This window comes from Pseudochaenichthys georgianus, chromosome 5, assembly GCF_902827115.2.
Source record: "Pseudochaenichthys georgianus chromosome 5, fPseGeo1.2, whole genome shotgun sequence".
In the NCBI taxonomy this organism is placed as follows: Eukaryota; Metazoa; Chordata; class Actinopteri; order Perciformes; family Channichthyidae; genus Pseudochaenichthys; species Pseudochaenichthys georgianus.
The window spans coordinates 5948366-5962680 of NC_047507.1; the positions used below are offsets into that span (position 1 = coordinate 5948366).

Sequence of the window (14315 nt, forward strand, 5' to 3'; positions counted from 1 at the left end):
GCTCTCGTTGGCGTGTTTTTTTTGTGTTCACTTTATTAATCAAGAGTCATTTCCAAACCGTTAAGTCACTTATGTTCTGTCAATAACATTGAATGTTGCAAATAAATAATAGATAATCGTTAACAACAAAGCAAGGGGTCTATCCAGTTACATAAATAAAGTCACTAAACCACCAAACTGAAATCTCGCGATCAGTTGTGGACAGCAAGCTGCTCTCGTCGGCGTGATTAAACCTCACGCTATTGGTCAGAAACCACCGAAACACTTCCTGCTTAGCTGAATGCTCATGTCAGAGAAGGATATCATAAAGTGATAGTAGCGTTGTCTGGTAATAACACTTTATATATGAGTGGCTCTCAGTTGTGTACGTTATGTTTGAAGCGTTAACATTGCCATGTTGTTTCTCATGTTCTCGCGATGTTTGAGCAGCTTTACAAGTCAGCCAGCCAGCGTGACTTCAATGACATGTAGCTAACAGTAAGCTAGCTCTCAACAGCTCTAAATAATAAACACTTGATAACTTATTTGTTGTTTGTACAGATGTGGAGCAGGATATTGAAGCCTCGGGTGATTGATAGAACAGCTTTCTATTGGAGGAGTCTCTTCACCATGCAGCTGAAGACCAGTGAGTTCAAGTCTCTGTTCAGTGAGGGGCTGAAGGAACTAACAGGTGAGATGTGACAACAAACACACCTGCTGATATATTTTTTTAATCCTCTGGAGCAGAGAGAGGAGCTGTGATTATTGTTATTGATTAATGCATCAGTGTTTCTTAGGGTCAAAACACTAACCTCACAACTTAAAATGAAAGCGTTTAGTTTATTTAATAAAAGAGCACATGTCCAATGTGAAAAGTGACAGTAGATATAGATTAGTTGCTATTTGGTGCTATATATATATATATATATATATATATTTCTTAAAAATATATATATATATAATCTTTTTTTCAGGGGGGGCGTGGGTCTCCGTTTGCGGGGCGCAGCGCCCCTCCAAGACAATGGTAGGGGAAACACTGCTATGTCTGTCAGATATTAGCTTATTGCAGATACTGGAAACAATATAAACAATATATACTGGCTATAAAAACTCTTGCAATACAGAACTATAGGAAAATACAAGTTTGAGACTCATATTAGATAAGATATACTTTAATTCATCTCAAATTAGGACATTGTTTTGTCACAGTAGTAGAAAGTTAAAAGCCATTACACATGAGATGTAAAGCTAGCTTCAGTAAAGCTAGGTAGTGAACTTTCCAAATTTAAGCAGAACTAGTCAGATCCATAAGGGTGTCCATGATCAGACTTAATTTGGTGATAAATAAAAACATGGGCATGGTGAAATAATTAGAGTAGTAATATGTCTAGCAGATTTAAGCTCATTGCAAATACTTAGGGTATCTCAGTGGTGGCTTTAACAACTCTTACAGTACAGTAGTGTAGATAAAGACATGTGCGAGACTTATTCGAAATACTGTCTCTGTGAAGAGGATTACTTATGAAACATAATAGTATTTTGGTGGAACTGTATTCATCTGATTTGAGTATTTCTCTTCATTAAAAAATGATGGTACTAGGCCTGATACAAATGAAAGGCAAACAGTCAACATCGACACAGGAGAGGCCAACATTTTCTGATGTGCTCACCTTGTTTGAACATTTCACCCTAATATGGGTCAAATATGATTATGTGTTTGGTAAACTAGAACTTCATACACATGTTAAGCCTGAAGAACATTTCAAAAGCTGTTCTGCAAGCAACAACAATCGTATATTAAGTAAAAAGCAATAGGCATATAAGACTAATCGGCAAAGTGAGAACTGCAGTCAGGATATACACAACAACAACATTTTAGTTTTCTCAGGTTATGCCTTTCAAGTTTAATTCAAGCTAGGGCAATTGTTTGTGTGCCCGACACATATCCTCTGTAAAGTGTGTGTTTGTTGTTTCCAGAGTTGTTTGGGAAGCACCAGCATGAGCTGAGGATCGCTGGCGGCGCGGTGCGGGACCTGCTGTCTGGGAAGCGGCCTGACGATGTGGACTTTGCCACCACAGCAACTCCAGAGGAGATGAAGCAAATGTTCCAGAAAGCTGGCATCAGGATGATCAACAACAAAGGAGAGAAGCATGGGACCATTACAGCAAGAGTAAGAGGCACGCAGGGTGTCACTGTCCTGCTTTCAATTAGTTCCATTTCTGCTTTCAAGCTGCTGTAAACACTCCTTCAACTCTTTGCCAAGTCCTTTACTTTTGCAGAACATTAGCTTAACTTAAACATACTTATTGTGCATAATAGCCCATTACATAATCATATGTATTAAATGATTGGATTATGACTATTGATGCATTTATGTATTCATCAAAGCTGGTAAATGTGGAGCAGAATTGAATTACTTTATATGCTGTTGCCGCTGGATTACTTAACCTTTTAATAATATAACAGTTTTTGGATAAATAGAAGAGTCACTGTTCTCATAGCATTTGCCGATTGTTCAGGTTCAGGTTATTTATTTGTACCCGTAGGTAGATTCTGTTTGCAGAGAAAAATACAAGGGTTCCATCCTGACACTAAAAACAAACACGAACAACAGACACATCTCTAATAAAGGACTAGTAAAAGTAGAAGTATACCCTGCTCAACCAAATCTCAAAAATATTTAAAAAACATTTTAAGAAGGAAAACACTAGTACAAACATGGACATTCAAAATTCACAATTCAAAATTAAATAAATAAATAAAAATAGGCATCTGTGTGACGCTCTATTGATGTGTTAATGTGTGCAATAGCTGCTGGGATAAAACTGTTTTTATACCACTTCGTTCTACTCCTTGATTGTCACACAACATATTTCTTTTTTTCTTTTTTAAAATAATTTGTATTTATAGACTTAGTCCGTAACGGATGCGATTCGCTCAGAATACAAACTCAGGTTTGTTTTACATAAGGGAAATCACAACAAAGAATCAATAAACGAAAATGAAATAAAAAGTATATTGAAATTGAAAGTAAAGCTGATTACAGAGCAATGAAATGCAGAGGGGACCTAGATATGTTCTCATTATGTCTCCCAGTCGCTTCTATTCATATTCATCGACGGTCGAGCACAGTGCTGAATTTATTAATAACCATTCATACGCGCATACCCAGCTATACCCATGTTCACATGCATACATACTTACTTGAATACATATCGATAGATAGATAGATCTTTAATTTTGTCATTGTACAGGTACAACGAAATTACAATAAACTCAAGGTGCCAACACGCAACAACAAGACAATATAAAAACAACAAGACAATAACAACAATAAATGGGACTTAAAATAGACATGATAGGTAATATGTACATAATCAAATAATAAATTAAATTTCACGATTCCCCTCATATACATATAACATGTGCAGACTCACAATCAGCAGGGAAGCAGAACTGAAAAGACCCAGTGTGCAGAGAAGGAAAGGAAAACAGGGTTTGGGCCCTCATTAAAAAAGAGCATTACAGTTGTATTTTAGTTTTTGCAATATTCCATCAATTTTCTCCATCTATTATCAGCTGTGTGTTTGGGTTACTCATTGTTTCCTTTCCACATTAGACCCTTGCCGTCTGAAACACTGCTTACCTTCATCTAAGAGAGGCTTTGACTTCAGGATGAGGCCATATTTACACGTCTCCAGGCATGAGGCCTTTTTTAAGCATCGGTGTTTTGTTTATCGGTTTCGCTCACAGCTACACAATGAGAACTTCGAGGTGACCACGTTGCGGGTGGATGTGCAGACGGATGGACGTCACGCAGAGGTGGAGTTCACCACGGACTGGCAGAAAGACTCTGAGCGCAGAGACCTCACCATCAACTCCATGTTTTTAGGTATTCGTGTTTGTTTTCCACTGAATTAAAGGACTTGTGTTTGGGATTAGTTCACAAGACATTGTCACCTATTTTATCACGATTAATTATACTGGTCAGAAGTTTCTGATGTGTTGTCTTTATTTTACTCTCTCACAGGGCTTGATGGCACATTATACGACTATTTCAAAGGATACGAAGACCTGAAGGAGCGCAAAGTCCGCTTTGTTGGCAGCGCTGAACAAAGAATCCAAGAGGACTACCTGAGAATACTGCGCTACTTCAGGTGGGATGTCTTATTTCCCTTTCATCTTGTGTTCGGGCATTTGGTACAACCAGTTCCTGAACAGTGTCCTTCACATGCTCTTTGTTATCATGTGCTACTCTGATATTGGAAGAGTACATTCAGTATTTTCCCTTAAAAGGAAAATGTAATACATTATTATTATATTTCTACGTTATCCCTCATCTCACTTTGAACTGAAATAGCCAATAAAGAAAGAAGAAATTCATCATTTGTATATGTTTGACGTACAAGAACCTCAACCTCCAGCCTCTTATCCCCCCCCAGGTTTTACGGCAGGGTGGCTCCGGAGCCCGACCGCCACGACCCGAAGACGCTGGTCGCCATCCGGGAAAACAGTCGTGGCCTTGCAGCGATATCTGGAGAACGGATTTGGACGGAGCTGAAGAAGATGGTTGTTGGTAACCATGCTGACCACCTGCTGGAGCTGATGTACAGTCTGGAGCTGGTCCAGTACTTAGGTGAGGGGGGGGGGGGGCATCAAAGGTTTTCAAAGATCATTATTTTTCGCCTTTTTTTCAGATAACGCACACAAATGGAGTGGAAAGTATAAAAGAGAGGAGACAACGATGACATTTAGCAAAGAGCTTGTGGGTTCATTATGAAATATGTTTAAATATTTATTTCCTCAAGAACACACTAGAAGAGGTTGCACTTAAATAAACCTGACCTGATGGCAGTTATTTATGATAGTACTTACCATTTAAGAAAAGAATAGACACTTTTATATGAAGCGGGGGCTGAGGGCAGTTTGCTCACCTCCACTTAAACACTAGAAAAAGAGGAAATCAGAACGTGTTTACGTAACATTTTTAGTGATGTTTTTGGATTAAAGCGGGGATATGTGGTTACAGTATGGATGCACATGGCGGTTTCAAACTACTGCATTTGGCCAAGTTTGGTAAACATGTCCCCACCCGTTGGAACGTCTCTTCCAATCCTTTTTGAAAATGTTCTGAGAGAACATGTAGCATGCTAATAAGTCATTGGTGCTCAGGGGTGTTCAGCTTAGTATATTTCACTACATAAACACATGTAACGTATGCATCAACCATTTATTGTATAGTTTTAACAAAACCGAGTTGACAATCACCTCTTCCACTCTGTAAGCCCGGTCATATACTGTAAGGGACCAATTCCTACATTGCTTTGGCCTCTAAGGAAGTGAACACCTTAAATGAAAAGTCCCAAACCCACAACTGCACTTAAAGTGATGTGTTGCAAAGTGCTGTCCCTTCCTAATGTAGACCACTTCCAGCTCTTTGCAGCCCCTCGCTCTCCAGCAATTACCGGCCGATGTTAATGAAAGTCCCTTAGGGTCAGCTGCTCAGGCTTTAAGGCTGGAGCCACACGAGGGCGATAACGCAAACTGACCGAAATCGATATCAAAAAAGTATTCCGTCCACACGCAACAGGCACCAGAAACGTGTCCATTCACACGAGACCACTCGAAAGCGCTGGAGACGCTGTCGTACGTATGCCAGGCCTGTAAGTGGCGCTGTAGTCCTGCCACAAAAGCAGCGAAGAAGACTTCCCGCGCATGGTTGCCATGGTTGCCCTTCTGTTTATTCTCCGCTGTGGACGCTCTGGCTCTTTTTCTCTCTCCCCGAGGCAAGCGTGTGCTCCTACTCTCCGGTAGTCCACCTCTCCGCCTCTTCCAAGGGACGAGGGGACCGCGTGGCAGAGTTTCAGTTAGATTTTTTTTCGCCGGTCAACATGTCCGTTAAAGTTGAAATCTTCCGGACAAAATTAGAAAAGTGCCGGTCAAAGGTCTTCTTTGTTATTTATTGAGCTTTAAAATTGATCGTATAGGCGTAAACACAGAGCCGTTTGCCCCCCAGAGCGTTTCCTTCACAGATCTACCCACCTAGGGACCCGCTATCGGTATCGTTTTATGTGTTTCCATGTCGGCCTCGTGTGGCCGAACCGTCTATTTCATAGAGAACTGTAGCGGATACGACCGTTATCGGCTTCGTGTGGCTGGGGCCTAAGGGTCATTGGGATTTGGCCATTGTTTGCAAAGTACATGCATCAGTGAATGGGATCAGTAGTGTCAAGAATCGGATCATCAGTGCCCCTTGACTTATGTGAACTCTGGTATTAGTCATAGGCAGACATGATTCAATGCCTCTTGATTGTTGAAGTCTTCTCAAGTAATTTCGTCACCACTGACGATTTCTACAAGGATATTAAGACTCTTCGGCTTTTGACCAACAGCAACATGTAGTATTCTGTGTTGTTGTACTTGTTAAAGTCACGTCTGCTGCTCCTCAGGTTTGCCTCCAGATGGCAACGTGGAGGAGATGAAGCGAGTGTGGCAGAAAGCCAAAGACCACTCTCCCAAACCCATGACCGTCCTGGCTGCTCTCTTCCGCCGCCCGGAGGAGGTGGAGAGGATGGACCTCCGGCTGAAGGTGTCCAAGGAGGAGAAGACCCTGGCTCTGTTCCTGGTCAGATACAGACAGGAGCTGTGCAAGAGCAGAGAGGAGCCGGACAGCCTGAAGCCCTTCACTGACTTCATCATCGACGTGAGTTTGAGCATCCTCTGTAGAAACAAGCCCATGCTAATTGTACATGTGTGGTGTTATAGAAAAGACAGGAGGGATTTATGGTTTGGACACTTAACAGAACAATTGATCGGTCTACCATTGTTATCAGGCACGACTTTTCATCAGCGTTGTGATGTGCCAGTTGATGAAGTGACTGCTAACAATAGCATAATTAGAGGCCTTTATGTCCTCTAATTATTAGCTTGAAATGCAAGGAGAAATCACAAACACTTCATCGTGTCTATCACACTTAATACAGATCAAAGTACAGAAGTATAACATATAAATACTAGCACAACTATCATGTTACAATTAATTGAATCTAACATTTCACAATACAGTCAGAGTAATGCTGCTCAGCGTCCATTTCCCTGCACCATGGGGAAAATAGTGGAAGTCAGTGCACTTCTTAAACTCGGCTGGACGCATGTTCCGATGTTCGATGGCCGTGAAAGAAAAGGCAGCGTGTGCAAACCTAACAGGTTGCAGATTAAATGGGCATGTTATGATGTTCCCTGTACAAAGCACGTTTGCGTTCTGAACTGTCTGTCAGACAAACAAGATCAATTTGAAGACTTGACATTGGGACATTGCGCTCTTGGGAAATGTGTGCCGCTCTCCCCAGGGGACACACATAATCAAGTCCTTCAATCAGACACTGAACCACACGTGAACGTAATTCTGACTCCAGCCCACTTTGAATGCAGGAAACACACCTCGGGAACTCGCTTCCTTCATCTTGCCGGACAGTTTCCACCTCCACCCATCGCCCACTTCTGAATGAAAAGTGGGTTTTTAAATATCTACACGCCGTTTGCTTTGCTTTGTGTTAGAAGTGGGGGGAAAAGGAGATATCATACGTTTCTGTGAAACAATAGTACGACAGTTGTGTCAGCTGCTGCCAATCAAATCCAATCAAACACGCCCACAAAGTCCTGATGAAACAAATCAGAGGAGTCTTGAACTCTAAATAAATATTTACAAACTTCCCCCTTTTTTAATAGTGCTTATAATTTGATAGGAAGTACTTTAAATCTGACAGGGGCTTTAAAGGTCCTCTATTATACTGTTTTTCATCAATATATCACAGCTCTCAGATATATACAGAACATGTCTCTGATTGGCTGAAACACCAAACAGATCATTGCAGCATTACCCATAATCCCCTCTGTTTCAGCCCTGTTTCCAAAGTGCTGATTCTCTGTCTGTTACTTTAGATGAAAACAAGGAGCCCCTCCCCACGCCCCTCTGAAAGACATTTGGTTACAAAGAACACAATGGTGCTCTAGGAGGAGGTTCATAAGGGGGGGGGGGGGATTACCTTGGTTGCTGATTGGCTAATGGTTACACAAGACAAATCATCGTTATGACATCATAAAGTGGCCAAAATCTGATCAGCTCATTTTCAGACAGGTTTTTATAGAAATGGATCAAAAAGAGAGAGAATCTTTGTTCCTGAAACTTTCAGAGTCTCTTTCCACAGAGGGGACACATGTTGATGTAGAAGAGACATGAAGAAGAGGGGACACATGTTGATGAAGAAGAGACATGAAGAAGAGGGGACACATGTTGATGTAGAAGAGACATGGAGAAGAGGGGACACTTGTTGATGTAGAAGAGACATGAGGAAGAGGCGACACATGTTGATGTAGAAGAGACATGAAGAAGAGGGGACACGTGTTGATGTAGAAGAGACATGAAGAAGAGGGGACACATGTTGATGTAGAAGAGACATGAAGAAGAGGGGACACTTGTTGATGTAGAAGAGACATGAGGAAGAGGGGACACATGTTGATGTAGAAGAGACACGAAGAAGAGGGGACACATGTTGATGTAGAAGAGACGTGAAGAAGAGGGGACACATGTTGATGTAGAAGAGACATGAGGAAGAGGGGACACATGTTGATGTAGAAGAGACATGAGGAAGAGGGGACACATGTTGATGTAGAAGAGACGTGAAGAAGAGGGGACACATGTTGATGTAGAAGAGACATGAAGAAGATGTTGATGTAGAAGAGACATGAAGAAGAGGGGACACATGTTGATGTAGAAGAGACATGGGGAAGAGGGGACACATGTTGATGTAGAAGAGACATGAAGAAGAGGGGACACATGTTGATTTAGAAGAGACACGAAGAAGAGGGGACACATGTTGATGTAGAAGAGACGTGAAGAAGAGGGGACACATGTTGATGTAGAAGAGACACGAAGAAGAGGGGACACATGTTGATGTAGAAGAGACGTGAAGAAGAGGGGACACATGTTGATGTAGAAGAGACATGAGGAAGAGGGGACACATGTTGATGTAGAAGAGACATGAAGAAGAGGGGACACATGTTGATTTAGAAGAGACACGAAGAAGAGGGGACACATGTTGATGTAGAAGAGACGTGAAGAAGAGGGGACACATGTTGATGTAGAAGAGACGTGAAGAAGAGGGGACACATGTTGATGTAGAAGAGACATGAGGAAGAGGGGACACATGTTGATGTAGAAGAGACATGAGGAAGAGGGGACACATGTTGATGTAGAAGAGACATGAAGAAGAGGGGACACATGTTGATTTAGAAGAGACACGAAGAAGAGGGGACACATGTTGATGTAGAAGAGACGTGAAGAAGAGGGGACACATGTTGATGTAGAAGAGACATGAAGAAGATGTTGATGTAGAAGAGACATGAAGAAGAGGGGACACATGTTGATGTAGAAGAGACATGAAGAAGAGGGGACACATGTTGATGTAGAAGAGACATGAGGAAGAGGGGACACATGTTGATGTAGAAGAGACACGAAGAAGAGGGGACACATGTTGATGTAGAAGAGACGTGAAGAAGAGGGGACACATGTTGATGTAGAAGAGACGTGAAGAAGAGGGGACACATGTTGATGTAGAAGAGACATGAAGAAGAGGGGACACATGTTGATGTAGAAGAGACATGAAGAAGAGGGCACACATGTTGATGTAGAAGAGACATGAAGAAGAGGGGACACATGTTGATGTAGAAGAGACATGGAGAAGAGGGGACACATGTTGATGTAGAAGAGACATGAAGAAGAGGGGACACATGTTGATGTAGAAGAGACATGGAGAAGAGGGGACACATGTTGATGTAGAAGAGACATGAGGAAGTGGATTCTGCATAATAGGTGACCTTTAACTCAAATGTGTCTTTTCAGAGTCGAGAGCTGGACACCCAGAGTAAAGTGTGTGAGCTGCTGAAGTATCAGGGTGAGGAGAAGCTGCATGCGGAGCTCAGCGGGTGGTCCGTCCCTCGCTTCCCCGTCAACGGACACGACCTCCGGAGGATGGGCATCACGTCGGGAAAGGAGATCGGCTCCACCTTACAGGACCTCCGTGACGTCTGGAAGAAAAGTGGCTATCAGATGGACAAAGATGAACTCCTCAGTCACGTGAAGTCGTGATTCGAGGAGGAAAGCGGACGTGCTTTTGTCCTGTCGCACCATATTGGTTTGGCTGCTGTAATTGTGCTCTTCAAGGGTATTGATTGAGACGTTTTAGTTTGAGAAAAACGGACACGACAAGAATTCTGACGATCACAGCTGCTGATTTCATTCTAAAGTAGCCCTATTTTGTTCTCCATCACCATATAAAGAGATCACTAGAAACGGCTTTTTATATAATTTGATATATAAGTTTGGTTTTTCTCCTTTCTGAAAAGAACATGCTCTATAAATAGGTTGTACTTTTCATTGAAATTGAAAAGACTGAAGTGTGTGTGTGTGTGTGTGTGTTCTAACTATAGTCTAACTATACTTGTGGGGACCTAAATCTGTTTACATAGTCACGTGTGGGGACTGGCCTCCCTTATGGGGACAAATTGGAGGTCCCCATGAGGGGGATCATTAATTTTAGGGTGAAGACTTGGTTAGGTTTAGGGTTAGGATAATTCTCCAGGAAATGCATGTAAGTCAATGTAATGTCCCCTGAAGTGGTGTGTGTGTGTGTGTGTGTTCTGTGCTGGGGAGAGGTTGCTCCTCCCTCCTGCAGAGAAGAGGAGATATAAAGCCCTCTGCTCTCCTTTCCTACCTAGTGTACTCTCTGCCTGGAGACCCTCAACACGTGTAATTTTACCACTAAACGGCCATAACGATTTTTTTCAACGAATTTCCCTTTTAAAGTCATATTTAAAGTCATATTCCAGGCTGCCTGCTTATCATTTTTTAAATTGAAATGCCCCACGTCATCTGGATTACCCTGTAATGGTTTATAAAGGCTACTTTTAAGCATGTCTTGGTTCTTTGTAAACATCAGTAACATCACTTTGGAGGACGCACTCTCTGACGATGATCCGCGGGATGAGCGCTTGGCTCGGGTGGAAATAGTTCTCCTGTCCATCATCTTCATCACCGCGGGGATCCTAAACTTCGGGCTGCTGCTGGTGCTGTGGAAGCGGAGGAAGCAGCTCTCCAGGATGCGCGTCTTCGTCCTCCACCTGTGCGTCGCCGACCTTGTGGTCACATTTTTCCAAGTTTGCCCGCAACTCATGTGGGACATCACTGACCGCTTCTTGGGACCGGACGTATTGTGTCGCGCCGTGAAGTACCTGCAGGTGGTCGGGATGTTTGCATCTACTTATATGATTGTCGTGATGACGATAGACAGATATCAAGCCATCTGCAAACCCATGGTGACTTTCCAGAGGCACAGGGCACGCTGGAACGGGCCCGTTTGCGCCGCCTGGTGCGCCTCTCTCATCGGTAGCCTCCCGCAGATCTTCATCTTCTCCCGGGTGGAGGTGGCCCCCGGTGTGTACGATTGCTGGGCTCAGTTCATTAAACCGTGGGGTCCCAGAGCCTACGTGACGTGGACCACTCTGGTGATATTCGTGCTGCCCATTCTCCTGGTGATCGTGTGTCAGGTGCGCATCTGCCGCACTGTGTACATTAACTTCCACATGAAGACGCAGCGGGGCGCAGGGAAGGTCAGGAAGCCGCTGTCCTCGCGGGCCAGCAGCGTGGCGGGGGTGTCTAAAGCGAGGGTCAAGACGGTGAAGATGACCGTGGTGATCGTGTTCGCTTACATCCTCTGCTGGGCGCCTTTCTTCACCGTGCAGCTTTGGTCCGTGTGGGACGTGGAGGCGCCCACTCAGAGTAAGAGGACAGGGTTTTGGATCTCACAACATTTATTTCGTTTTTGGTAGGCTACAGGTAAAAGACACAAGACAAGGCATGAGGATACAAAGTAAAGATGATTCAATCAAAAGAGATATCCCATTATGAAATATGAGGAAATCCAAATATCACTATCTGATTGACTTCCGCTGCTGTAGGCTACACCCAATGAGAGTTTTAATAAGTTATCATCAGTATTAATGTGGAATACATTGGGGGAGGTTCAGGAAAGGAGGCACCTGCTCAGAGAAAAAGGACAGGGTTTGGTATCTCACAACAAAATATGTTTGTATCCAGACACATTGAATAAGCTGTAGGCTATAGCTAAACCAGCTTTTTTATTTATTTTTGAACATACTTTTCAGATACAGAATACTTTATTGTTCATTATATGTATTTTCTTTTTCCTTTTTTTCTTTCTTTGCCACTGGCAAATAAAACATTCACCAAACACAGTACAACAAACTTTATTGTTCTGATGTCCTTATCTCTTTCACAATGTGTGCACTGATATTTATTCTTGCCGTGTTTCAGGATTTTTAACTATATATAGATATGTTCTCTTATGTCTTAAAAAATCATAAATGTATAGTCTGCCCCAGAGATTTTTTCCTAAAACTTTATTTGACTTTCTCTTCAACATCATAGCAAATGGGTACAGTGCCAAAAACCGAGTGTTGCCAATTGTTTACACCTCCCTCCCTCCCTCCCTCATATCCCTCCCTCCCTCATACAGAACTGCAAATCTAATCGCAATTAAAATGTTACCTCCAAAAGGAATGGAAGTTTAAGGAAGTTAAATATTGTACTTCTTTTGTTTCTTCCAGCTGCTACCTTCACCATCCTGATGCTGCTGGCCAGTCTGAACAGCTGTGCGAACCCCGTCATCTACCTGCTGTTCAGCGGGAAGCTGCCAAAGGCCCTGATGTGTGTGGGTCAGGCCGACCTGAAGGAGTCCATCCAGGAGGAGGCCACCATGGTCAGCTCCCTGTACATCAGCCTCAAGAGTCTGTCAGAGAGCAGACGTCCGGACCCCTCGGACTCTTAAACTCACCTCAGGACGGCATGGTTTTCGCACAAGAAAGACTTACGGTATTGTCATTGTCTAATAAGTGTGAAGAAGACGTCAGTGTTACAGTATATTATAGTGAGACAATATTTTTGAAGTAAAACACACACAATCATTCTTTTACAGGGATATTAGAATGGAACACTTGCTATCAAGTCGGTATTACTTTACACATTCTTTAAAAACATTGAACGTTTTACTTTTTTTTGAAAACCATGCTAGTGGTGTGGTTCTAGAGATGGTGGTTTATCCATTGGTTGTTCCACCACTTTGGTCCAGACTGACACGACTGGATGGATTCCCATTACTTTTTGTACAGACATTCAGGTTTCCAGAAGAAGAATACATTGACTGATTTCTTTAGCGCTACCAGCAGATCAAAGATTTCTCATATCCACCGAATCATGTTGACATCTCAATCGTTACAAAAGATGCATGGCATTCATGGTTCCCTGAGGAGGAATCCTATTGATCTCCAAACCTTTCTTCTCCTGTCAATATGAAGATGACATTTTGTGGTTTTGAGTGACATATCCTCACAACTGTTGAACTCATGAATGGTTCCAAGGGGATGAATTGTAATATTTTTGGTGATCCCTGACTTTTTCTTTTGTTGCATCATGAGGTCAATCTTACACTTTTCCGTATCTTCGGTGGACAACCAACGACCTGCACAACTAACTATTCCCATCAGCCTCAGCCATATTCTGAATGAGCATTGGGAGCAGCAGGAGCTTTTCCAATTGGCCTCTCGACACATAGGGTTGAGCAAGGTCATTTGGGTACTCAGGTAAAATAGGATAAACAAGGGTTCTACATCCTGGGCTCTTTTTTTTTTTTTGTAAGCAGCTAATTTTCAAACTAATATAGCATTGGTGCTTAAAAGGTCATTTACATGAAACAATCATTTTGAGATTGAGATAAGTGAGAACATTGCATAAGGTTGATGCACTCAACGTTGTCAGTTTTTGACCAATCACTCGCTGCATGGATGGGGGCAGTTTATTGTACAAAAAAGGTTTAGGTAATACAGTTAAATTTGAAAATGGTCAATTCAATAAGCATTAGTGGCTATTCTCTTGCAAATAGATTTAGTGTCTGATTAGAACCTACAAAAATGGAAAGGTTGGTTTTGTATTTCTTTAACAGTTTAATTGTCCAATTGTCATTTATTGCAGCTTTTCTTGGCTGCCGCTGGTCTCTTTTTATACATTTGCGAGTTCACATACGTAAAAGTTGAATAAAAGTATCAGCAACGTGACACATCAGGTAGAGAAAACGTATATCCAACGTTCTCTGAATGCTAAATACTGTATATATATATATATATATTTTAATGAAATATTAATATGGGAGACAATTGAACGCGAGTAAAATATCCAAGTAAATATGACCCTGAATACATTACA

General features: G+C 42.2%; 2 protein-coding genes across 2 annotated transcripts; both read left to right on the forward strand.

The window, feature by feature from the left end:
- The first annotated feature begins 250 nt into the window (after positions 1-250).
- trnt1 (tRNA nucleotidyl transferase, CCA-adding, 1) lies at positions 251-10917 on the forward strand. The gene is made up of 8 exons (XM_034083202.2): positions 251-328; positions 541-670; positions 1957-2150; positions 3734-3872; positions 4011-4137; positions 4423-4616; positions 6430-6683; positions 9882-10917. The coding sequence occupies exons 2-8, from the start codon at positions 541-543 to the stop codon at positions 10125-10127; spliced, it is 1284 nt and encodes a 427-aa protein (XP_033939093.1). The 5' UTR covers positions 251-328; the 3' UTR covers positions 10128-10917.
- A 25-nt stretch (positions 10918-10942) lies between these two features.
- Positions 10943-13012, forward strand: avpr2b.1 (arginine vasopressin receptor 2b, tandem duplicate, 1). The gene is made up of 2 exons (XM_034083491.2): positions 10943-11816; positions 12665-13012. Exons 1-2 carry the CDS (start codon positions 10952-10954, stop codon positions 12883-12885), a joined length of 1086 nt encoding a protein of 361 aa, XP_033939382.1. The 5' UTR covers positions 10943-10951; the 3' UTR covers positions 12886-13012.
- The last annotated feature ends 1303 nt before the right edge of the window (positions 13013-14315 follow it).